General features: G+C 38.0%; 2 protein-coding genes across 3 annotated transcripts in view; one reads left to right on the plus strand and one right to left on the minus strand.

Moving 5' to 3' along the window:
- The window catches only part of LOC143658690 (uncharacterized), a 92,722-nt gene that overhangs the window by 23,694 nt on the left and 41,306 nt on the right, over positions 1-27,722 (plus strand). The window lies entirely within an intron of this gene.
- On the minus strand, positions 853-27,675 carry LOC143658691 (uncharacterized). 2 transcript variants are annotated; one of them, XM_077130879.1, is made up of 5 exons: positions 27,554-27,675; positions 19,729-19,927; positions 7,491-7,617; positions 7,134-7,226; positions 853-3,721 (listed from the first exon to the last, which is right to left on the minus strand). In XM_077130879.1, exons 2-5 carry the CDS (start codon positions 19,741-19,743, stop codon positions 1,989-1,991), a joined length of 1,968 nt encoding a protein of 655 aa, XP_076986994.1. In that variant the 5' UTR covers positions 19,744-19,927; positions 27,554-27,675; the 3' UTR covers positions 853-1,988. The 2 variants fall into 2 exon arrangements, with proteins under 2 accessions (XP_076986994.1, XP_076986995.1); XM_077130880.1 differs by lacking the exon at positions 19,729-19,927.

Below are 27,722 nucleotides of genomic sequence, written 5' to 3' on the forward strand. Positions count from 1 at the left end.
GTGCAAACCTGGGCAATCCATTATGGGACCATGACTGATGCCTTGAGAGAATAAGACCTATGACTGCTGTGGCAGGATATGCAGGTTCACAGGACAAGAACCGAGGGCACCTGAAGTCCGGGTTGGAGAATCTATTTGAGATTCTCTGGTGGAGATCTTCTGTCCTGAATCCATCAAAATTTGATACGAATTACCCAGTATCCCAGGATTTGGGATTCAATTCTGGGAAGCACTTTCCCACTCCTTCCCCCCAACCACAATGATCCAAGCAGGACTCACTGTTTTAAAGCTGGATATATTTTTATTATAACAAAGAAAAGAATTCTGGATAAAGAGAGCATAAAAACCTTACTCCAGGAAAGTAAAGGAAATGATGAATGTCTCAATTCAACATGTAACAGAGGAACCATGATTTTTGAAATGATGGCAATCCTCAAAGGTGATAGACATATGAACACATATAAGGTACTCTAAGACATCCAAGGGTCTCTCACCTTCACTCATTTCCCATAATTCCTCCATTTTTAGAGAGTGAAATAATTTTCCTTTCATTTTGGCTTATTCTTGGGATTCTCTCACTTTTCTGATCTGCTCCTTTTATATTCTGACACACATGAGTCTCTACTCAGGATTTTTTTTAAAAATGTTTTTTGGTCAATTCTGATCCTTAGAACTTCTAATGTCTCCTTTTAAATGAAAACAAATATTTTTGATCGATTAGCCCAGTACATCATTCACCCCCCTTATCTTCTAAATTCCATGTTTTGTTTGTTTTGCTTTGTGTTGAGAAATAATTTATATAAACTAAGGAATTTATAATTACATGGGGACACAAGAACATGATTATTTAAAAACAAAAACAAAAAAAACTTATTTATACCCTGAATTTCATAAACAACATTGAGAAGTCCTCCCCCTACTCCAAATAATGTCACATTAACAAGATATTATAACAAATATTTAGTATTTCCTAAGCCCACCCTCATTCTAAACACAATTACTTTGTTCCTTGTACTGTATCCTTTTCAACTACTATAGGTTTATACATTCTTTGCTGGAAGTAAAATGCTATATAGCATATAAACCAGCTAAGAAAATCTTCCCTTGAATACAGCACGGACTTTTTGTGTTGTTTAACAGTGTCATCAGGTACAGTTCCTAGAACAAAACAGCGTAAAGGATATAGTGATAAGAATATTTTTTTGAGCAGTGGTACAACTATGAGACAAACACAAGTTTAACACAGGAACTACCTTCTAAAGTAAGAATGGAGCTGATGGGTTAGTCACAAGTTTTGAACTGTTTCCCTTGGTTGTCACTTACAAACTTAGTTTTAAAAAAATCCAAACATTTTTACATGAATGAATATATTCAGTTTGCTTTGGAAATATTTCAGTTGTCTGAAATGACAACCAAATAAGCACAAGAGCCAAAGAAATGCAAGAGCTAATCATATAACGATTCTGTGTCTGCACTGAGGACACATGCTTAAAAAAAAGGGGGGGGGAGCATTTCATATACTTTAGTGATGTAGAACACATACCATCGCCTTTGACATACAATCACTGACATTGAGTTTAATTCCATGTATATTCATCTGAAATGCACATCACATGTATTCATGTATGATGAGGTTATAATTTTCAAGGGGCTTTCCTTAATGAGTTCTGATATTTTGCTGAAGATGTTCCAAAGTTAATGTATTCATTTCTGTATGCTTTCCTCTGACAATTGATAAGGCAGAATATACCACTGAAAATCCTGCCATATTCACTGCCTTCCCCATGTGAACTGACACTTCCCATGTGAACACACTGACATCTACTGTCTTCTTTCTGGACAAGGGCTTTTCCATGTTCATTTAATTTCTACTACTATGAGCTCACTGATGATGTAGTTTATCTACCTACAAAAGGGTTTCCTAGTTTCTGTATTCATAGTATTTCTTTTTCTATACACTTCTCAGCCATACAATGAACTTGAAAAACTCAAGGTTTTTCCACCTTTAATGTATCACAGTTTATTCCAGTGTGTTTTTTGTGACATAAGATGTGATGTAATTGATCACTAAAGGCACTACCACATTCTCGGCACTCATAAGGTTTCTCTTCTGTGTGAACTGTTTTATTAGCTGTGGGTGTACTTCTGGCAAAAGGTTGTCGCTTAATGGCTAAGTTCCTGTCTACTGGGAGCCCCCGGATGTTTAATGAAGTCTGAGTTGCCACAGAAGGCATATGCACAGTTTTTACACTAACAGAGTTTTTCTCATGTATGAAATCACTTGTATGTGATGGGCCATGAGTCTTTGAGAAAGGAGTTTCCAATTTGGCTGAACTCACATGTTTCTCTCTTGCATGCAGTGTTCCCCTATGATAAACAAGGCATGACAAGTGGGAAAAAGCTTTCCCACAAACAGAGCATCCATAGGGTCTCTCTCCTGTATGTGTTCTCCGATGTCTATTAAAACATGACTTATCTCTAAAAGCTTTCCCACAATCACTGCATATGTAGGGTTTCTCCCCTGTATGAATTCTCTGATGGTTAATTAGACCCGACTTGTGTGAACAGGATTTTCCACATTCAGTACATACAAAGGGGGCTTTTCCTGTGTGAAATCTCTGATGGGATACGAGGCATGTCTTCTGGCTGAAGGCTTTCTCACATTCATTACATGCATAGGGTTTCTCTCCAGTATGAGTTCGTTGATGTATAAGGAGATTGCCCTTCTGTATGAAACCTTTCCCACAGTCATTGCATATATAAGGTTTCTCTCCAGTATGTGTCCGCTGATGTACAATGAGATTGCCCTTCCGGATGAAACCTCTTCCACAATCATTGCATATATAGGATTTCTCTCCTGTGTGAGTTTTCTGATGTGCATTGAGCTGTGATTTCCAGCGGAATGCTTTGTCACATTCAGTGCATTCATAAGGTTTCTCTCCTGTGTGAGTTCTCTGATGTTCAATGAGCCTGGACTTTCTGGAGAATGCTTTCTCACACACACTGCACCCATGAGGCTTCTCTCCAGTATGAACTCTCCGGTGATTAGTGAGCTGAGACTTCTTGATGAAGCCTTTTCCACAATCATCACATACATAGGGCTTCTCTCCTGTATGAATTTTCTGATGAATAATTAACCGTGATTTTTTTGGGAAGACTTTGTGACATTCAGTGCATTCATAATGTTTCTCTCCTATATGAGTTTTCTGATGTTCAGTAAGCCTAGACTTTCTGGAGAATGCTTTCCCGCATATACTGCATCCATGAGGCTTCTCTCCTGTATGAACTCTCTGATGATCAATCAGGCGAGACTTCTTGGTGAAGGCTTTCCCACAGTCAATGCATACATGGGATTTATCTGTTTTGTGAGTTACTTGATTCTTAATGAATTGGGGCTTTTTGTGCACAGGTTTTCCATGTTCAGGGAATTTAATTTCAGTATGAAATTGTTCATGCTTAGCAAGAAGAAAGGATTCCCTATTTCCATTAACCTCATCATGGTTCTTTACTTCATAGCTTCTGTTCTGGTTAACTAAACTTAAATTTGATTTCAGTGCTTTCCCATAAAAGTTGAATATATCATGATTTTGCTGTAAAGAAAAATTTTTGCTCCAATGAACAATATTTCCAAATGCATTACGTTCAGGACACTGTTCCATTCTCTTCAGACATTTTAGGTTTTGTGAGCACCCCTGTAGATGACTGTCAGCTTTCTTGATTTCTAGGAAAGAAGAGAACAATGATTGCTTCTAAGAGCATAGTATAGAATAAAACTACAAAGGCTTTGAGTGGGCTGGCTCTTCAGTGACAACCCTATGACCTCAGTTTAAAGAAATTCTGAGTAGATATGTTCTATATCACTTAGGCAAGAGTAAATATAAACAAAATAAAAGGTAAAAGCAGTCAGTACATTAGCTAGATATACATTTGGCTGCTTTATAAAAGAATACGACTTTACAAAACATGTGAAGACATATATTTTAAAACGTTTTACCACTAACAGCATCGTCTTCCAAAATTCTACATGAATGCTTCAATTGCCATCAGTTATGGGTTCCTAAAGGATCACATTCCTTACCCTGGACCATGACTCTTGGCAGTTCTTTCATTTTTCTTACAAGCACTGAATGTACTTTACTGCTGGCACACTGCCACCACCCAGGTGAAAAATAAGACTTATGTATAGTGAGAATAATATAAAACAAACTTCAACCTTATCATTCTAACTCAATTACCAACATATAAAGTTCACAATAGTTAACCTGGGAACAAAAAGTAACATGACCATGAGTATCCCATTTACTTATGTTCATACTCCACTAGGACCCCTACAAATCCCCCCTAACATTAACTTTTAGGGGCTAGCTTCAGGCTAGTCTTCTGACAGTTCTCCATATGGACTTACACATTTCCAGTTTGAAAGCTTCATTATAAACCCTTCATCATCTTTATCCAAATCCTAGCTATGCCTGTTTCATATCACACTATCAATTCTTCATTCTATTCATTGTCAACTGTCTCCCCTAATTTAGAAAATAGTTGCTGTCATTACTGCTCATCTTGACAATTAACCTCACACAGCCTTAAACACTGGGAAAAGCTGCCTCATGTTCAAAAGCTGAATCTCTAAGTATTACCTGGAGATTTGCCCTTACATTTGCTACTATAATTTTCACTCCTGGAAGGCATTCCTTTATTTCTCACTAAATTCAATCTTCTAGTACATATTAGGGATATGTTCACCAATTAGAGTCATGAGGGCATGCATACAATATTATATATAGATTATGCAGGCCACCAAAAAAGACTCTCAAAGTAACTGGACCTTTGGTACCTGCATTACGAAAGCATGTGTTTAACAAACAGTCATTATTCTGATCTCTAATTGTCCAGTGCACTTCTTTTCTTTTTCTGTACTAACTCCCTAGAGTTATTCAGTCTACATTTCTATCTCCAGGCCTAAATTGTCTCATCTCTGTATCTGTATCTCATCTCTGTATCACAGCAGTGAGCACCACTTGAATGTGAACAAGCACTTTTAAATTACAATATACCAAACAGAACTCCTGATCTTCCAATCCACACCCTCAACTCCATGTATCTCAATCTCAGTTAATGACAAATTCATTCCTCCCTGGGCCCAAGCGGAAAATTTTATCAGCATCATTTAACCATATTTTTCACTCATACCCTTTATCAACTTCAAAGGCAAATATAAGAATACTGAGAAACATTCACAAACATTCAACTCCTCTACTCAGGTTGAAGCCAATCATTCTGTCTTGTAGTAAAGCCAAAGCCTCTGATTTGGATTTACAGTTTGAAGCCTTATTTCTGTCTGCATTCTACAAAGTTGCCAAAGTGATAAATTTAAACACAAATTATATCATGTCACTCTTTACTCAAAACTACCCTATGTTTCTCGCCTCAACAGAAATAAAATCAGGTCCCTGAAATGGCTTTGAAAGGTACTACGTGACCTGCCTACTACGAGAGTGACTGTATCTCCATCCGCTGTCCCTCTTGTTTACTCCAGTCTAACCACACAGGCTTCTTTGAAGTCCCTCAAAAATGCTCTTGCCTTGATGGTTTAATTCTGCTATTTTGCTACCTGGAATGCAACTCACCGAAGGGACCTACTCACATACCTCATATAGCTACTAAAAGGCACTGTATCGAAGAGGCGTTCCTATTCCTAAAATACTAGCTTCAGTCTTTTCACGTGCTATTCATTGTGTTGTTTTACTGTTCTTTCCAACATTTTCCACAAGACAGTATTTATTATTATTTTTTGTTAATTTTATGCTTTCTCCTTTTAGAATGCAAACTCCAAGGATAGGCTTGTTGTTTTGTCATTATTCACTGCTATCAGCCACCAGGATGTAATAGGTGATGAAAAAATACTTAAGGAAAGCCATGAATGAAAAGATTCATACTTATGGAACACATCGGGTGATTAGTTTAAATATAGTTAACCTTGAGTTTAGGAAAAGAAAAGCAAACTCTGCTTGAGTAAGACTATATCACAGAGGTCCATGACAAAAAAGGAATTTCCACCTTGAATGAGAAGTAATGTGATTAACTGAGACTTAATATAATAAGACTAAGAGAAGGAAAAGCAAAGCTTTAAGGGAATAAATCTAGCAGTATCATTTAAGATTAACTACAGGAATGATCAGAATTAACAATTATACAAAGGCATTAAAGCAAAGTAGGCAATTACCTGGTTTGGACTGGTAACCAAGAATGACAATTTTTCAAAATCAACAGGAATAGCAAAAACTTTAAATAAGGGAACAGGGTAGGGAAGTTTCAAGATAATTCTGCCATGGGCAGGATATATGATGTTCAAGGCTAGAAGGGGACTTATATTTTAAGAAGGATGGAGAAAAGGAGTTCTCCAATGGGAAGATGATTCTAGTTATTCACCCAAGAAATGGGGACTCGGGGAGTTATCATGATGATATGTAAACTATATCAGTTACCAAGTATTAAAGGAGATGTCAACTTGAAAGTCTCCTCAGAGAACAAAAACTTAACTTCACTAGAATGAAGGAAACTTTGAAGTAATACGAAGACAGAGCAAAAAATGGGAAACAGAACTTTTGGAGATGCTCAGCATAGGGGAAAAGAAGCTAAGGAAGCAGATAAAGGCACATCAACAGACCGGTTTACCATGGGGGTGCACAACATCAAAGGTGGGGTTGAATATTAGGAAGGGAAATCGCAATACCCACAGTGGGGAAGAAAATGCAGGAATCAGAAGATGGTGCTGAAATCAATGAACTCTCTTTGGAGGAAAGCCTGGAGGGTAGAATTTCATAGCAGGGAAGGTAGAAGGAACAGGTTACGATGCTCTAATAAGGAAAAAAGAACGAAATGTTGGAGAATCCTAGGAAGAAGAAACCTAGGGGAAAAAATTAAGATGTAGATGAAATAAGGATCAAATCCACGAAGAGGTAAAGGGGCATATTTTCCTCTAAACTTAAAAAAAAAAAGTTCTTTTATTGGGACAGAAATGTAAAGAGTCACAGTTTATGTATCCTCAGATACTCTTCCAGCTATGACACCATTTGTAATGACTAAAATATGATTTCCTCGGTTGCTTACCTTGCTGGTTCTCACTCACTTACCTGGACAGATTTGACTGTATATTTCTTCATCCAGTGTCCACAATTCTCCTTGTTCCAACCTGGAGATGACATGTGGTTTGCTGGCTTGATACCCTGTTCATGGGAAATGACAGAAAACTTAGGCTTATCAAAGTGGGCTGTGGACTGTCAACACGGGTGAATGCTGTATTTTAGGAACTATGCAATTTGCAGGTCTGCAAAGTAGAGGCTTTTCCTCCCAGAAAGGGGACATTATATCCTCTTATCTGGGGCCAGAGAATCTACTGCAGAGCACCACAGACATTATAAAGCTTTTAAAGGCTGAGAAAGGAAAGGTGCCTGAGCAGCCTCTGAGTAACACAGGAGAGCTATCTTTACCCAATGACACCAGGTTGCTATAGTTCTCCAACATCACATCCCGGTACAAGTCCTTCTGAGCAGGGCTCAGCAGCTGCCACTCCTCCAGGGTGAACTGCACAGCCACATCATCAAATGCCAGTGTTTCCTGTAATAACAAAAGTCTGGTTAATATGAAGTGTTTTTCTGTTATTGATATGGAAGCATGGTAAAGGAAGTGGTACTGCATATAACCACTATATAAGTTATATCTATATATCTAGGTGTTTTTGAAAAATGCATTGTAATAGATCCAAATTCCTGCAAAATATTCTGTAATTATATTGTTATCCATTCTTTCAACAAATCAGAAGAATGTACAATAGTAGTCATTAAATTCTTTTGCTAACCTAGAAATACTTGCAAATCTCTCTGTATGTATTTTTGTATAGTGAGCACAAATTTGCCAGGAACTGGACCTATTCTATTGCTACCAGGCTAAATAAAACATATTCCAATATTTACCATGAATCTTCAAAGCCAATAACAGAATCAACCATGAAGATATTCCAGACACTATAATTATAAGATGATAAATATTAAATAAGTATACTATATATGTTAAGCAAATAAAGAATCATTCTAAAACATGTTTAGAAACTAAAAGATTGCAGGGAATGGAGCTTGGGCCCCAACCCTGCAACAATGGCCAAAACTCATGGTTCACTGACTTGTGACCCTTTCCCTTCACTCTCCTCTGTGCACAACTCTTGATGCCTCTTGAAAAATGCTGCCTGGGGCAAGAAACCATATCAAAGAAGGACTTCTAGCACAAACTCCACTAATAAAGAGCAAACAGATCAGGACAGGCACAAAAACAAGAAAGCAAATACTAGCCAAATGCAGAATTCAGGACCAATAAGGGATGGCGAACTTCAGAGTATAAAAGGAGAAACACATCACAATGCAGGTGGACGTTTTCTTCAGGCTCTTGAAGAAGGTGTCCCTTTCCCCTTTCCCCTTACCCACTCACCCTGCTCCCTTTCCTCTTTTCCCTCCCCCCTCCTCCTCCCCCCCCCCCCCCCATTATAATAAACCTCTTTCAAACTCAGCTTGCTGCATGGTTATGAGTGTTGGACCAAATCATACCCCAATTTTGTTCTAACATCTGGTGCCGAAACTGGTTATGTACTCACTCTCTCCACTGTAGCTTGAGCATCCCTCCTCTCACTTCACCATGCCCAGCACCCAACACCGGTCCTCTCCTGCTCTAAGGTAAGACTGAGGAATGGGGTTGTGCTAGAATATTCTCATTGGACATCTCAGCAGGGTTCACGGCAGTTTGGGCTCAGGTGTACACAACACAGAGGTTCTGTTTTGGGAGAGTTTTGTTCAGTCCAGGAATGCCCCACCTCAACAGGGACGGTGCGGTCAAGGCTCTCCTTTCACAAATCTAAGCGTTTAGTTGGAACCTCCCACAGGCTATTGCCTCGCTCCTGATCCTGGTCCCAGTGGATTCTGGGGATGCCCAGACTCCATTCGGGGACTCTCTCTCTGTAACACACATGTGGGGATACGCACCTCTGTACTTCAGAGACACAGTATACGCCCCTGAACTGTGACCCCAAAGAGTGTCCCCACAGAGTATTCTTGTTCTTTCCCAGTTCCTCACTCTCTCTCTTTCCTGACCATGGGGGCAACACAATCTATTTCCCCTAAAAGACACTCCCTTGGGCTGTCTGTTACACCACCTAAAAAAACTAGATTTGCAAAGCAACATCAAACCAAAGAAACTTTTATTTTACTCTACAGTGGCTTGGCCCTAGTAATTTTGTTTGACCTCTGGACAAACAAAATTGTTGGCCTGAAAACGATACTTTTGCTCTTAAAATTCTTACTGATCTTGATAACTTCCTGTGGCAATCTGCTAAGTGGGAAGAGGTACGCTATGCTCAAGCTTTCTGGACACTGTGTGCTAAGCCCTCGCTCTGTTCTCTAACTACTTATCCAATCCTCCTCTTCAATGAAAAACCAAAACCTCTCCCTCCTTCTCCCTCCTCAGAAAAGCCAAACCTCTCTACTCTTTCCCCCTCTTCCTTGCCTTCCATCAACTCCTTCAACCAGCCAACCACCCCCTCCCTACGACACCCCCCCAACCCTCCACCCCTCCTCCACCACTGTATTAGTTAGGGTTCTCGAGAGAAATAGAATCAACAGGGAACACTTGCAAATATAAAATTTATGAAAGTGTCTCATGTAATTGTGGGAATGCAGAGTCCAAAATCCGCAGGGCAGGCTGTGAAGCTGACAATTTCGATGGAGGGTCTGGATGAACTCCACAGGAGAGGCTTCCCGTGGCTTACCGGCTGAAGCAGAAAGAGAGACTGTCTCTTCTGAATCCTTCTTAAAAGGCTTCCAGTGAATAGACTGGGCATCACTCATTGCAGAAGACACTCCCCTTGGCTGATTACAAATGGAATCAGCTGTGGAGGCAGCTGACGTGATCATGACCTAATCCTATGAAATGTCCTCATTGCAACAGACAGGCCACTTAAATGTTTGAAGATGGATCTAGGTGATGGTAGCACATTCTAAGTATAATTAACAGCAGTGAATTATGAGGGTGATTGTGGTTTAAAGGGGAAGCTGAGAGTTGTGTATGCCACTACAAGGAAAGCTAGAGGATAAAACATGGGACTGTATAAAACAGTGAACCCTGTGATGGATGATGATTATAATTATTAGTATAAATATAAAACTGTTCTTTCATGAATTAGAAAAAATGTACTTCACTATTACATGGAGTTAATAATAAAGTGGTATGTGGGAAAAAATGTACCTACAGTAAACCATGGACTATAGTTGAAAGTAATATTTTAATATTTTTCTATCAACAGCAACAAACATACCCATACCACAGCTAAGGTTCAATAATAGTGTGGGATAAGGAGTATGGGATTTAAAAATTTTTTTTGGAGTAATGACAATGTTCTTAAATTAATGATGGTAGCAAATGCACAACAATGTGATGACACCCTGAAGCATTTACTGTATAATTTGGATGGATTGTATGGTGTGTGAATATATCTCAATAAAGTTGCAATTAATTAAAAAAAAAACTGTAGAGGCAGATAGTTTGGGACAAAGGCCTGATGGCTTCCAATACGTGGGAGAGGGAAGTCTGTCTCCTGGGAAGCAGAGGAAACAACCAAATTCCTGGGAACAACTAATAAGCAAAAGCCCAGGTCAGGACAGAGGCCCAGAAAGACAAGGAAACCCCCACACATTATATTTCCTCTGGACAGACTTTCCTTATCAGAGGGCTAAAGCTCAAGAAAATCTCTGTCTTATCACCAGATGGTTATAAAATCAAGGTCAGGTTCATGTGTCAACTTGGCCAGGTGGTGGTGCCTGTGTGTCTGGTTGGGCAAGTGCTGGCCTGTCTGTTGCTATGAGGACATTTCATAGAATTAAATCATGATCATGTCAGCTCTATCCACAGCTGATTGCATTTGTAATCAGCCAAGGGGAGTGCCTCCTGCAATGAGCAGTGCTTAATCTAATCATGGGGAGGCTTTTAAGGATTCAGAAGAGACAGTCTCTTCTTCCTGCTTTGGCCAGTGAGCCTCCCCTGTGGAGTTCATCCAGACTCTTAATCGGAGTCATCAGCTTTATAGCTTGCCCTACAGATTTTGGAGTCTACGATTCCCACGGTTATGTGAGACACTTGTATAAATTAAATATCTACAGATTTCTCCTGCTGATTCCGTTTCTCTAGAGAACCCTAGCTAATAAAACTTGGTACCAAGAGTGGGGTCTTAACCAGAATCTTAAAAATGGGTTTTTACAATTGGTTTTCTACTCTGACTGGACTCAACGGCCCCTAAGGACTCTGAGTCCCATAATCAGAATGATACTGCCAATCCATGGGGTGAGATGGCAAAAGAGATCATCAAAATATCACCATTGGATTATTCTAATGCTTCACTTGTACAAAGCCAGGCTCTGGGGGATAATGTTTTTGACATCTTTACAGAGTTTTTTGGAAATGGGAGGTATAGGAATCAATTAGGAGTCAAATGGACTAAGTGAAGACATTCTAGACAATTCACACAATGCTGCTGCCGCCAGTACTGTAAACATATAAAAGGAATTAAAATTACAGACAACACAACTGAACTAATCCTTTAAAAATATACAACAGTAACTAAGTTTCATCAATAAATGATGTTTCTGAAGTTAGATAAGACTCACCTAAGAGAGAAAATGCAGCTGTTAACTTACTGGTTTGGAGGTGAAAGGTGAAAATCCTTTCATAATAAAATTTTTACATATTTCCTGTTTAAAATCTGGTGTTTATGTATAATTATGCTTTTCATTTATTATTATTAGCTTTATTTAACAGTGTATTTTCTTTAGTGTTTATTTTTGTATAGATGGATATGACTTCATGAAATGAGTAATTAATAAGCAGTTTCTGTTGCTAGTGTGCCATTTGATGCCTTGTTTTCACTAAATTGTTTGATTTTAAGATGTAATTATATAGAGAGTATTGATGTCTATTTAAAAAAAAATGAAAATAAAGATTATTTCGCAAACTAAAAAAAAAATAGAAAAAATACTATCTAAGACCTCGATGGGAAACCAACAAGAGCACGTATAAGGATTAGGGGAGTGAGAGAAGTAGCAGAAACAGAGAAAGGAGCAGAAGGAGTAGTCAAAGCAATAATGACAGAGAACTTCTCAAAGTTAGTTAAAGATGTGAATACGTACATCCAAGAAGCTCAGAGAACACGAAAAAGGATAAACATGAAGACAAACATAGACAAGGAGAGAGTTCTGAAAGCTGCAAGAGAAAAACAACATGTTACGTACAAAGGAGTCCCAATTAGATTGATTTCCAATTTCTCATCAAAAACCATGGTGATAAGAAGGTAGTGGGTTGAAATACTTAAATGCCGAAGCAAAATAACTGCCAGCCAAAAAATTTATATCCAGCAAGACTCTCTTTCAAAAATGAGGAAGAGGGCGGGCTACGGTGGCTCAGCAGGCAAGAATGCTTGCCTGCCATGCCCGAGGACCCAGGTTCGATTCCTGGTGCCTGCCCATGTTAAAAAAAAAAAAAAAAAAAAAAAAAATGAGGAAGAGAAGATATTATCAGGAAAACAAAAGCTGAGGGAGTTCATTACCATCAGACCTACCCTACAAATAATACTAAAGAAAGCTCGTCAGACTGAAAGGAAAAGACTTCAGACAGTGGTTTAAAGGTAGCCATTTGGGTAATTAAAAATGCCAGCATTATTGTATTGTGTTGTTTGGTATGTGACTCTATTTCTTACTTCCTACAGGTGCTAACATGAAAGTCAATAAAAAGTAAGAATCCATGCTTTTTTCGTCATACAATGTACAGAGATATAAGTGGTAATAAGTTCAAAAAGAATGGTGGGGGGTGCACAGGTGGTTCAGAGGTAGAATGCTCACCTTCCAGGCAGAAGACCCAGGTTTGATTCCCAGACCATGTAACCCCCCCACCCAAAAAAGGAAAGATGTGGGGAAAAGAGGAGTATAGGAAAAGTATATGTGCAAGCTATTGAAGTTAAGTTAGTAGTAAATGAAATATGATGGTTATATATTTATGTTAATATATGTATGTATGTTAAATTTTAACCCTATGGCAACCAAAGAAAACAGATGAAAAATACATCCAGGTATCAGAAATGAGAAGGCACTCAATATGGTACAACACAAAAAAGCAAATAAATATAAAAGTGAGCTTTTATGGATATGAAGGACAAAGAAGGCATAAGAATTACAAAGATAAACAGCAAAATGGCAAAAGAAAGTCTGGTATTATCAGTAGTGACTTTAAATTTAAATGGACTAAAACCCTCCAGTCAAAAGTCAGAGCTTGGCAGAATGGATAAAAAAAAGCATTAACCAACTATATGCGGTCTGCAAAAAGACTTGCCTTAAAGTAAAATACGCAAGTAGGCTGAGGGTGAATGGATGTAACAAAATACACCCATGAAAGCAGAAACCAAAAGAGAGCTGGGTGGCTATACTAATAACAGATAAAATAGACTCTTGAGTTGAAAACAGTCATGAGGGACAAAGATGGTCACTATATACTGATAAAGGGAACAGTGCAACAGGAAGAAGTAATAATTATTGATATATATGTACCTAACACGAGAGGCCCAAAGTATACAAGGCAAATACCGACAAATTTAACAGAAGAAATTGATGGGTTTACTGTAATAGAAGGAGACTAACATACCAATCACTCTCAATAATGGATAGACATCTAGTCAGAACATCAACAAGGAAGTATAGGATTTGAATGATAAATTAAACCAAGCAGATCTAATAGACATATATAGAACACCATACCCAATGAAAACAGAATACACTCTTCACAAGTGCACATAAAACATTCTCCAGGACACACCACATGCTAGGCCACAAAACAAGTCTCAATAAATTAAAAAAACACTGAAATCATACATGGTATATTCTGTGCCTACAATGGAATGAATCTAGGAATCAATAATAGAAGGAGAAATGGAAAATTCACAAGTATTTGGAAAACCTACTCTTAAGTGACAAATAGGTTAATAACGAAATCAGAAGCGAAATTAGGAAATATTTCAAGGTGAATGAAAATGAAAAGACAACATATGAAACTTAAGGGATGCAGCAAAGGCAGTGTTAAGAGGGAAATTTATGCCTGCAAATGCTTACATTAAAAAAGAAGACTTTAGAGACCTAACTCAAACTGGAAGAACTAGAAAGAGAAGAGCAAACTAAACCCAATGTGAGCAGAAGAAAGGAAATAACAAAGACCAGAGCAGAAACAAATAGAAAACCAAAAAACAAAAACAAAACAAAACAAAAAAAGAATTAAAAACTACACACATATACACAATACAGAGAACCAACAAAACCAAATATTGGTTCTTTGAAAAGATCAATAAAATTGACAAACCTTTAGCTAAATTAACAAAGTAAAAAAGAGAGGATAAAAATAATGAAAATCAGAAATTATTGTAGGAGCCAAGGGTTAAAACAAGACCTGCAGAATTTGTTGGGAGCGGAGGCAGTGAACTGTGGAGACTGTTATGTAGAGCAGTCTGGGAGGAAGAGAATGTTTACCCCAAATGGTTACGTTAAGTATGAAGGAAGAGAGCACTGAAAAATAAGCACTCTGTTCTCTCAGGAAATGCATGCATGTCTCTTGTCACCCTGCAGTATATAAGCAGGATCTGGATAAGAATAAAGTTGTCTTATGTCTCTGGTCTGTTATCGCTGAGCTTCAGACCCCCTGAACCCGTCTGTGTCTGTCTTTCTTTCTTTCTTTCATTCTTTCTCGTCACTCCTTAATATCCTTCGAGCTCCATTTCATAGGAAGCAACAAAATATCACTAACTCCACTCACTGAAATAAAAAAGGACTATAAAAAGGATAACTGTATGCCAATAAATCAGATAACCTAAGAAATGGGAAAATTCTTAGACTCACAAAACTACCTATAATGATTCAAACAGAAATAGAAGACCTCAGCAAACCAATTACTAGTAAAGAGACTGAATCAGTCATCAAAAATCTCCAAACAAAGAAAAGCCCAGGATCAGATGGTTTCACAGGGGAATTTTACCAAATATTCCAAGAAGATGAATCTCCAATCCTGCTCAAACTCTTCCAAAAAACTGAAGAGTAGGGAATACTCTCTAATTCATTCTATGAAGCCAACATCACCCTCTTACCAAAGCTGGATTAAAATGCCACAAGATAAGAAAACTACAAATCAATATCTCTTATGGATACAGATGCAAAAATACTAGCAAATTGAATCCAACAGCATCTTAAAAGAATTATATACCATGATCAAACAGGGTTTAAACCTGGTAGGCAAGGTTGGTTCAACATAAAAAAAAATCAATTAATATACCACATTACCAGAATGAAGTAAAAAACCCCACATGATCATCTTAATTGATACAGCAAAGGCATTTCACTAAATACAACACCACCTGTTGATAAAAACACTTACACCATTAGAAGGAACATCCTCAACATGATAAAGGGCACATATGAAAACTCCATAGCTAATATCCTATTTAATAGTGAAAGACTGAAAGCTTCCCCTCTAAGATCAGTAACAAGATAATGATGCCCACTGCCACCACTATTATTCAACTTTGTACTAGAAGTTCTTGCCAGAGCAATTAGGTAAGAGAAAGAACTAAAAGGCATCCAAAATGGAAAGGAAGAAGTAAAGCTTTCTTCATTTGTAGGTGATATGATACTATATACAGAAAATCCTAAAAAAAAACAAACCCCACAACAAAGCTCCTAAAGTGAATAAATGAATTCAGCAAAGTAGTAGGGTACAAGATCAACAACCAAAAATCAGTAGCTTTTCTAGACCCAAGCAATGAACAACTGGAAGAAGAAATCAAGGAAAAAAATCCATTCACGATAGCAACTAAAAGAATAAAATAACAAGGAAAAAACAACCAAGAGTGTAAAACACTTGTACAAAGAAAACTACAAAACACTGCTAAAAGAAATCAAGGAACACTTAAATTAATGGAATGACATTCCATGCTCATGAACCGGAAAACTAAATATCAAGATATCAACATGACCCGAAGCAATTTATAGATTAAGTGCAATCCCAATCAAAATTGTAACAATCTTCTTTGCAGAAATGGAAGACAATCATCAAATTTATATGGAAGGACAAGGGGACCCAAATACTAAAGCCACCCTGAAAAAAAATGAAGTTGGAGGATTCATACTTTGCAATCTTAAAACTTATTACAGGGAGGTACAAAGGTAGCTAAGCGGTAGAATGCTCACCTGCCACATAGGAGACCCGGGTTCAATTCCTGGCTCATGCACTTCCCAAACAAACAAGCAAACAAATGAAAAGCCAAACAAACAGAAATTCAACAAATGGTGCTGCAATAAGGGGATACTCACATGGAAAAAGAATGAAATGTGACCCCTGGCATACAGCATATAAATGAAAAAATTACAAAGCCACAGTAATCAAAACAGCATGCTGCAAGCATAAGGACAGAAATATAGACAAATGGAATAGAACTAAGGGCTCAGAGATAATCCTTACATTTAAAGCCAAATGATTTTTGGCAAGGTGGCAAGGACCACTCAACTGGGAAAGAATAGTCTCTTCAACAAATGTTGCTGGGAAAACTGGATCTCCATTTGCAAATAAAATGTAGGGTAACATCTTCAGGAACATGTGTTAGACAACAGTTTCTTAGACTTTATACCCAAACCATAAGCTACAAAAGAAAAAATATATAAATGGGACTGCATCAAAACTAAAACATTTGATCTTCAAAGGACTTTATCTTGAAAGGAAAATGACAACTTACACAATGGGAGAAAATATTTGGAAACCACACATATGATAAAGGTTTAATATCCAGAATATACAAAGAAATCCTTCAACTTATTAACAAAAAGAGAAATAACACAATTAAAAATGGGCAAAAGACTTGAACAGACACCTCTCCAAAGAAGATATACAAATGACCAGAAAGCACATGAAAAGATGCTCAACATCATTACTCATCAGAGAAATGCAAATCAAAACCACAATGAGGGATGCATTGGTGGTTCAGTGGTAGAAGGCTCACCTTCCATGAGGGAAACCCAGGTTCAATTCCCGGACCATGTACCCACAAAAAACAAAACAAATAAACCACAATGACATACCATTTCAGAACCATTAGAATGGCTGCAAGTAAAAAAAACCAGAAAATAACAAGAGTTGGAGAGGATGTGGAGAAATAGGAACACTCACTCACTGCTGATGGCAATATAAAACGGTACAGCTACTCTAGAAGACTGTCTAGTGGTTCTTCAGAAAGCTAAGTATAGAACTACCATATGAACTGGCAATCCTACTACTAGGTATATATGCAATTTGAAAGCAGGGAATTGAACAGATACTTAAACACTGATGTTCACTGCAGCATTACTTACAACTGCCAAAAGATCGAAGCAAACCCAAGTAACCATAAACTGAATGGTGGATAAATAAAATGTGGTATATACATATAATGGAATATTAGCCGTAAAAAGGAATGAAGTTCTGAAACACGTGACAACATGGATGAAACTTGAAGACGTGTTGAGGGAAATAAGCCAGACACAAAAGGATGACTACTGTATGATCTCATCTCACTGATTTGAAACAATTAGAATGGAAAAACTCAGAGTCAGAGTCTAGCATACAGTTACTAGGGGATGCGGTGGAGATAGGGGATGGGAAGTTAAGGCTTAAAATGTACAGGGTTGCTATTTGGAATGATGGAAATGTTTTGCTAATGGATGGTGGTGATGTAGCACAACATTGTAAATGCAATCAACAGCACTGAAATATATACCTGAAAATGATTAAAAAGGGAAGTATTAGATTGTGTGCTAGTTTGAAAGAACGTATATCCCTAGAAAAGCCATGTTTTAATCTAAATCCCATTTCATAAAGGCAGAATAATCCCTATTCAACACTGTACATTTGAATCTGTAATTAGATCATCTCCCTGGAGATGTAACCCAATCAAGAGCGGTTGTTAAACTGGATTGGGGGAAATGTGTCTCCACTCATTTGGGTGGGTGTTGATTAGTTTCTGAAGTCCTATAAAAGAGGAAACATTTTGGAGAATGAGAGATTCAGAGAAAATAGAGCAGAACGACATAGCCACAAGAAGCAGAGTCCACCAGCCATGCCTTTGGAGATGAAGAAGGAAAATGCCTCCCGGGGTGCTTCATGAAACAGGAAGCCAGGAGAAGAAGCTAGCAGATGATGCCGTGTTCACCATGTGCCCTTCCAGATGAGACAGAAGCTCTGACTGTGTTTGCCATGTGCCCTTCCACTTAAGAGAGAAACCCTGAACTTCATCAGCCTTCTTGAACCAAGGTATCTTTCCCTGGATGCCTTAGATTGGACATTTCTATAGACTTGTTTTAATTGGGACAATTTCTTGGTCTTAGAACTGTAAACTAGCAACTCATTAAATTCCCCTTTTTAAAAGCCATTCTATTTCTGGTATATTGCATTCCAGCAGCTAGCAAACTAGAACAGATTGTATATATGGTAACAGAATAAAAATTTTTAAAAACTCCATGGAATTATACTACACATTGAGCCCTAAGTTAACCATGGACTTTAATTACAAGTACAATTATATAAATGTGCTATCATCAATTCTAACAACTGTTCCACACCAGTGCAGGGTGTTGGCAGTGGAGTGGTATATGGAAATCCTATATTTTATGCATGATTGTTTATGAACACACAACTTCTCTAATTAAAAAAAAAAAAAAGAAATGCATGAAGAAGGATTTTACTTTTTGCTATGCGTACTTTGCAATCATTGGATTTTTTACTTTTGAAGTATATCCATGCTCATTTGTGTAATTACATTAAAAAGTAATAAAAGAGGAAATGGTAGGTAGAAATTTGATTTGAGCCTAGAGGAGTGCATATTATCTTAGAGGGGAAGATCTAAAGCAAACTCTCTGGATCTCAACAACCTAAATACTTATCAGAAAACAGTACTTTTAACTCCCTACTGATTAATCTGTGTTCAAATATCAGTTCAGTCACTAGTTCACACAGAACCTTTGAAAGTCATACAATCCTTCCATTTCCCCAAGTCACTTTGATTCAATATATTCCTAGACTAATCTTGATCATTAAAAGGCTGGGTCCATGGGTCATCTTGCTGTGGTCCCCTGAAGAACTGTGTCCAGTGAGTTTGTCTGGTCTATTCCCACGGGGACTCTGATAAACTCTAGAAGAAAGAGCTATAGAAAATCTGCTTTTGCATTTTTGAGATGGAAGTAATTAAGTACAGTAGTGTCCACCATCCAAGAAATTTCCCGAGACCTAAGTATCACAAAATATTGACATTCCTAAGGAACTGGTCTGCTTTCTCCTCACAGTCAGTACATACCATGTGACTTATGATGCTTCACTGATCTACTCAGAGAGAGTAGATGCAAATTGTCAGCTAATGAACCCTTAGGATGCTCTAGTCACACATTATGTTTCAACACTGGTCATTTAGCAGAAATGCTATGAATAATATATTCCTGATATTGAAGTTGAAGTTCGAGTTTATGTCTCCAAAAATCTTGCTTTACCAATTTATACTTTTCCATATAATTCAATTGACTTTTTTAAAGTCCTCCTCAAATCAATCTCAGAATGAAGTCAAAAATAAAATAAGCCACAGGTTACCTGGTCCTTGGTCATTCTCTTCTGTTATCAGGAAATGGCCACAAGCTAGAATGCTGAATCTTTAGTCTCTTTTGGATATGTCTTAAATTCTGGTTACGTTTCTTAGTCTCTGGACAAGGTCAAGTCTCGGTCATTTCTCCCAGAATGACAATATCCAAGTCCTGGAACCATCTCCTACTTCCCTTGACATATCTTGCTCCTGTGGGTTGAAGAATAAATTCACTTTGAGTGATACATTTCCAGATGCTGTCTCTGCTGTTGTGCACTTACCTCAAGCCAAGACTGCCTTTAACTGTCCTGTTATCTGGGGCCCCAGAAGGTTTTTCACCCTGGGGTGATAAAGCATGATTTTTGAATGTGTGGGCAATCTGCCTTTCTTCTGTGAAACAGAAGTAGGTTGACTCCAAAAGGGAAGCAGGAGAAGAGGTTGATCCAACACAGTACAAAAAGCCAGTACCAAGGGAATTCTCAGAGAAATGAATTTTTTCAAACAGGTCATACAGAAGGTTGAGGATCTGAACATGTATTCCTTCAAACCCATGTGTACCCAGGTACCTGTTCAAGTCTTTATTCGCCTAATGTGTAGATGCACCTCAACTAGAAATATACAAAGCAAGGCAGAGGCATTATCTTATTTAATTTATCATTATACTTTGTAAGTTATAAATCATTATTTCCAGGTCTAACATTAACCTAAGGCTTGGGAATTAAGGATCTTTTTGGCCAGGAAAAAACACGGTTTTTTTCTTGAAAAAGAATACAACCTTAGCCACTAGAATATCCCCTTGGCCACATGCCTGCATAAATTGACTTAGCTCTCTTTGCTACTACCTTGAAGGAATTTCATTCCCGCAGCATCACAGGAAGGATGGCCACACAGTCAAAGACATAATCTGAAATTCTGGAGTCAGCTTGGATAGTGACACCTGCAATATTTTCTTCTACAAAGACAAACATAACAGCTATGTGCCATATCCCTTCTCCCAAAACAGTGCTTCAGAGACCCCGCAGACCCAGAAGCTTTTTATAGGCCAAATTATGGAGTTCAGGTAAAGTTATATCATGAGTGCATGAACTCAGCGCAGTTGTCATGAGCTTTTCTTCCATCTTATGAGGTGTGTTGGTTTGAAATTGTCGTGTACCCCAGAAAAGCCATGCTCTCTAATCGTCATTCAATATTGCTGGGTGCAATCTTTTTTTATTGTTTCCATGGAGATATGATCCACCCAACTGTAGGTGGCACTTTTTGATTAGATGGTTTCCATGGAGATGTCTCCACTCATTCAAGGTGGAGTTGCTTACTGGAGCCCTTTAAGGGGGAACCATTTTGGAAAAAGTTCAGTGCTGACAGAGCCCACACAGCTGGAGATATATATATATATATATATATATATATATATATATATATATTTCCTTCCTTCCTTCCTCTCTCCCCTGCTCCTCCCCTCCCTCCCTCTCATGGGCAGACACGGGGAATTGAACCCGGGTCTCCAGCACTACAGCCGAGAACTATGCCACTGAGCTACCGTGGCCCAGCCTCACCTAGACATCTTTGGAGATACAAGAGAAAAACATTCCCGGGGAAGCCTCATGAAATGATAAGAGAAAGCTAGCATTTTCACAGCCTTAGAACTGTAAGCTTACAACCTAATATATTCCCGTTTTTAAAAGCCATTCCATTTCTGGTATGTTGCATTCTGGCAGCTTTTACAAACCAAAACACAATGATACAATCATTGTGACCTGCTTCTTGTGGTTCTCCTGCATGCTCCGAATCCACAGGATCCCAACACTTACTCCTCCTCTGACCCACGACTGCAGATGTTCCCTCCCTCTTCAATCCCTGAAGCACTTCTGTTGATGCAGTAGACCCTTCAAACTTGTTTTCTTGAAACGCCACTGAGGGAAAGGTACCCAGATCAAATAATGTAATAGCCATGGGCAGGGGACAGTGAAGGCAATGTCAAGGCTTCCTATCCCAGCTCTCCATTAGGAAAAGCTGGAGTTTCTATCTCATTTGTCGCCCTTAAGAACTTTCAGAGCATTGTAAGCATTCTTGCTGCCTTTAGTGGCTAGATCCTTTCACTGAAGGGAGACTGCTCTTCCAGAAAATAGATGTTTAGAATAGGAAGCCAAAAAGAAAATTTCCACAAATTCTAAAATGTCATTACGAAACAGTCTATGTACACTAATTACCATTATATGAAACAAACATAGGAAAGTCCATTAAAATTATGAAAAAAGAAGTAAAAATCTATACATCTGGGAAGGTAAAAATATTTATATAATTCATAACCAACAAAAACAAAACTAGAAGTTTCAAATTTTTGAGATCTTAATGGTATTAAAAGCACAATATATCAGGTGGTACAACAGTGGCTCAGTGGCAGAATTCTCGCTAGCAATGCCAGAAACCCAGGTTCAATTCCCGGAGCCTGCCCATGACAAAAACAAACAAAAAATAAAAGCACAAAATATAAAACCTCTGAGATGCAGCAAGGCAAAACTAAATTTCCAATAAATAAATATTTATTAGGAAAAAAATAAGACTAAAAATAAATGTAAGAATTCCCCTAAAAAGTACTGAAAAGTAATTGGTGTTGGCCCAGGTTAAATGCTTTTAATCTTCTTATGTGTTGTTTTTTGTTTGCTTATGAATTGTAGGAACTCATTATCAGGTATATACTTTGTCAATATTCTCTCCCAGATTTTGGCTTATCTTTTTAGTATTCCAACAGTATCTCCTGAAGCGCATTTTTAAAAATTTTGATGACGTCCAATATATCAAAGTTTTCATCTAAAGATGATGCTTTTTGTGCCACAGCTATATAATCTTTGCTTAACCCAAGATCACAAATATTTTCTCCCATGTTCTTCTCTAAGCTTTGTAAACTTAGGGTTTACAATTGGGAGTCTGAGTCAATTTTTCTATCTGGTGGGCAGTTAGTTTCTCTTTTCACATTTGAATAACCATTGTTTCAGCATCATATTTTGAAAAGACTATCCTTTCTTCACTGAATTGCCTTTGTCAAAAATTAGCGGTCTATAGCTGGTGGGTACATTTCTGAAGTTTCTATTTTCTCCCATTGATCTATTTATCTATCTTGTTGCCAGTTCCACACTGTTTGATTACCATGGTTTTAGATAACTCTTAAAATGGTCATATAATAGCTCCAATTTTGTTGTTCTTTATCAAAGTTGTTTGGGCTATATTAGGACCTTTGTTTGTCCTACAATTAACATTGTACTAAATGGTGAAAGACTAAAAGCTTCCCTCTTAAGGTCAGGAATAAGACAAGGATGCACTCTTCCACCACTGCTATTCAATACTGTGCTAGAAGTTCTAGTCAGAGCAATTAGGTAAGAAAAAGAATAAAAGGCAACCAAATTGGAAAGGAAGAAGTAAAACTATCTCTGTTTGCAGATTACACAGTCCTACATACAGAAAAATCCCAAATAATCCATGAGAAACCTACTAGAGCTATGTTTTAGTTTGCAAAAGCTGCCGGAATGCAATATACCAGAAATGGAATGGTTTTTAAAAAGGGGAATTAAGTTTATAGTTCTAAAGCAGTGAAAACATTCAAATTAAAGCAAGGCTATAAAAATGTGCACGCTAAGGCATCCAGGGAAAGATACCTTGGTTCAAGAAGGCCAATGAGGTTTAGGGTTTCTCTCAGCTGGGAAGGCACACAGTGAGATCTGCTAGCTTTCTCTTCAACAGCTTCTCCTGGCTCTAATCAGTTCTGGTGGCTCTTGTGGCTCCGAGCTTTTTCCAAAATGGTTCCCTTTCAACTTCACCTTGAATGGGTGGAGACACATCTCCATGGAAACCATCTAATCAAAAGTTACCAGCCACAATTGGGTGGGTCACATTTCCATGGGAACAATAAAAAATCTCCCACCTAGCAGTACTGAATGAGGATTAAAGAACTTTGCTTTTCTGGGACACATAATAGCTTCAAACAGCACAAGGCAATAAATGGATTCAGCAAAGTTGCAAGGTACAAGATAGACACAAAAAAATCAGTTGTGTTTCTAGACACTATAAATGAATAATCTTAACAGCAAACCAAGAAAACAGTTCCATTTATAACAGCATTTAAAAGAATAAAAAAATCTAGGAATAAATTTAACCAAGAAAGTGAAGAACTTATATACTAAAAACTACAAAACACTGCTGAAAGAAATTAAAAACCTAAATACATGTGTTCCAAGGACTAGCCAATTTAAATAGTTAAGATTGCAGTATTACCCAAGGCAGCTGGCAGATTCAGTGCAATCCATTTCAAAATTGCAGTAGTCTTTTGCACAGAAATAGGAAATCTGATCTTCATATTCATATGGAATTGAAAGAGGTCCTGAATAGCCAAGGTAAAAAGAAGACCAATTTTGGAGGACTCACATTCTCTGATATCAAAATTTAGTACAAATCTACAGTAATCAAAACAGAGTTGTAGTGGCATAAGAACAGACATGTGCTTATGGAATAGAATTGAGAATCCAGAAACAAACCCACATTATCTATGGCCAGTTGATTTTTCAAAAGGATATCAGGAAGTAAATGCAATGGGAAAGACAGGGCTAGAAAAGCTGAACTTCCATATGCAAAAAATTAAATTGGACCTCAACTTCACATCACATACAAAATTGGATCTCTACTTCACATCACATACAAAACTAACTCCTCATGGATGAATAACTTAAATATAAGAACAAAAACCACAACACTTTTAGAAGATAAATAGGGGCAAGTCATGTATCTGAAAAGAGTTCAACACATGGAATTATATAAAGAACTCCCACAACTCAACAAAATGACAAACAACCCATTTTAAAAATGGGAAGGACTTGAATAGACGTTTCTTCTAAGAAGATAAACAAATAAGCACATTAAAAGATGCTCAATGTCATTAACCATCAGGGAAATGCAAATTAAAACCATGTGATATCACTTCACACTCACAAAGATGGCTATTAAAAAGAAAACAGCAGAAGATAAGTTTTAAAGAGGATGCAGAGAAACTGGAAACCTCCTGTATTGTTTGGAGGAGTGTAAACTGGTGCGGCTGCTGTGGAGAGCAGTTTGGCAGGTGGTTGCTCAAAAAGTTAAACATAGAATTACCATATGACCCAGCAATTCCACTTTTAGGATAGGTCCAAGAGAAATGAAAACATGTTCATGCAAAAATGTGCACAGAAATGTTTACAGCAGCATTCATTAGTCATAATAGCCAAAAGGTGGAGACAACCCAACTGTTCATCAACAGATGAATAAACATAAGGTCGTCTAGCCATACAATGGAATATCTTATTCACCTTAACAAGGAAGGAAATACTGTTATATGCTACAACACAGATGAACTTTATAAACATATTAAGCAAGGGTGCATGGGTGGTTCAGTGGCAGAATGCTTGCCTTTCATGCAGGAGACCCGGGTTAAATTTCCAGACTATGATCCCTTCGCCCCCCCAAAAAAACATATTAAGCAAAAGAAGTCAGTCACAAAGACCAATTTATATAATTTATATGAAATATAGAGACAAAGTGCTTAGGTTTGGAGGGATGCAAATGACTTCCGTCACTTCATGACCTCCGTCACTTCCAAAACCAACTACAATACAATTCTGAGCCCAACTACCTGGTGTTAGGTCAGACACCACAGATTAAGGGCATAATGCTTAATAAGGCTACCCGTGGATCCTTGCTCCAAACTCTGGGATTTCCAGGCCACCCACAATTCTCATCAACTAGCTACAAATTAGCTACAAATTTGGGGGTTCCCATCGCAACCTCAGGTTTGATAATTCACTGAAACAATTCACAGAATTTAGGAAAGCACTATACTCATGATTAGTTTTATTACAGTGATAAGGACACAAACAAGAGATGCATAGAGTTAAACTTCCATATCCTCTCCTGAAGTCAGAAAGCACTTGACAATTCACATCAATGTGCCAGAAGGGTAATGCATTCTGACTCTACGAGTTTATTGATGCTTACAACTTATTTTGGAATGAATTAAAAATAAAAATTTTAAAGATGTATTAATGACAGGTAGAGGGGTTAATACATAGACAGATATGTAATAGAGGAAACAGTAAAATGCTAATGGTAAGACCTAAGTGACAAGATATACAGGTATTCAACGGTAACATTCTTTAACTTTACTATTTTGATAACTGGGGGTGGTGATAATAAGAATTCACTGAGATAACCAGAAACAAAATGAATATTTTTAAAGTAATTGCTCTTTGTTACAGTCAATTAGAAGAATAGGATAAAAAGGTCAAATTAAAAAGACAACATTTATATTGCAAAAAAAAAAATTAAAATCAAGGTGGTAATGAAGAATAGGGAATTAAATACCTGGGTAAATGGAGAATCATAACCTGTTCTTGAAACCAATAACTGAATTTTTAAAGTATTTAATTTCTAAGTAAATGTATTATATATTTAATGTAATTCCAGTCATACCACCACACATTTGCCTCTTAATGGTATACTGATCAGAAGTTAAAAAAACACAACTTTTAGATAAAAACGTGTAACAAAGACATATCTGAGATATGGAAATAAACATTACAGCAATTTTATACCAATATTTCATCAGCTTTCTTAATTATGAAAATCAGGCACAGAAAAAGACTAAGTTGAAACACAGTAGAATTTAAACAAAATTATCACCGGAGAAGAGAATTCGGGGTAACAGAGATGTTATTTTACTTATGTCAGAATAAACCTGCAAGGAAGTCTTTTAAAAGTGCGTGTCCATACATTCAGGAAACTTGCAGGAAGAATGATAAAATCGCCATCTTTAATAGAAAGTTAACCATTTTCTATTGGGCCTAATTCTTGACCATCTTACTCCTTAATCCTTGATAGGATTAATTTCCCTATCTACCAGAGGAGAGGAAAGGTAGATGTGAGAAGTCAAAGGGAGATGTGTAAAGTCGTCCTTGAAGAGGAATTTGGACTTCAAGGACTGAGGGGAATGTAACGTTCACCTGCAGTCAAAATTGAGCGTGAACCCACCCACCAAGCAGGGTCCTGGGCTTCCCCCAAAAGAGATCACACCCCTGCCAGAATTAATCCCGAAATTTGGACGAGACGCTCGCTTACACTGACCATATTCCCGGTTTCTCACCAATGGAGTCACAGTAAATCCTGACACCAAACCAGACACAACTTTCATCGACAAACGTTACCCTCATCCCAGTCCTCAATTACTGAAGCCCTACAGAGTGTGTGACCTTTAAAGACCCCAAACCCTGACGCTGGGACTCTGTTGCTTCATATGGAACGGAGCTCAAAGAATATTAAGGAATGATGAGAAAGAAAGACAGATGGGATCAGGGGGTCTGAAAATCAGCCGTAACAAACAACAGACAACTTTATTCTTAACCAGATTCAGTCTATATACTACAGGGTGACAAAACGCATGCGTGCATTTCTTGAGGCATCAGAGTGCTTAATTTTCAGTGCTCTCTTCCTTCACACTTAACTATTTGAGGTAAACATTTTCTTCCTCCCAGACTGCTCTACATAACAATCTCCACAGTTTACTGCCGCCACCGCCCTGACGCCAGCTGCTCCCAACAAATTCTGCGGGCCTTGTTTTAACCCTTGCTCCTACAGGACTCAGCCGTCTATCTTCACAGACCTTTAATCAGTGACCACCTGAATGCCCCAGGATTGACCCCACACAATAGACTCCTGTCATGGACTCCCACTTGCTCTTCCCACGGACCCCACGTCTTCACCCTACACGGACATCCACAGACCGTCCCCCACCCCGTCCCATGGACAGACCCATAAACTAACTTGATTTTCTCGTGAGCCCTCCGCGACCACTCTGAAGCTGCGCTTTCTCGAATTCTGCTACAGTCGGACTCCGGTTCAGCCTCCCAGCCGGCCTATGGCGGCCGAAGAGGGTCTTAGCTGTATTTAGGAAGCTACAACGTCATTTCCGGCCCCGCCATTTCCGGCTCGC

The sequence above is a fragment of the Tamandua tetradactyla genome, chromosome 16 (assembly GCF_023851605.1).
Source record: "Tamandua tetradactyla isolate mTamTet1 chromosome 16, mTamTet1.pri, whole genome shotgun sequence".
In the NCBI taxonomy this organism is placed as follows: domain Eukaryota; kingdom Metazoa; phylum Chordata; class Mammalia; order Pilosa; family Myrmecophagidae; genus Tamandua; species Tamandua tetradactyla.

Excerpts from the sequence above, each read along its gene's own strand:
- LOC143658691 (XM_077130879.1), bottom strand. Across the intron at positions 7,227-7,490 it reads TAGCAACCTGGTGTCATTGG|GGTATCAAGCCAGCAAACCA; the intron begins GTAAAGATAGCT and ends TCCCATGAACAG. Across the intron at positions 3,722-7,133 it reads ATACAGTCAAATCTGTCCAG|AAATCAAGAAAGCTGACAGT; the intron begins GTAAGTGAGTGA and ends CTTCTTTCCTAG.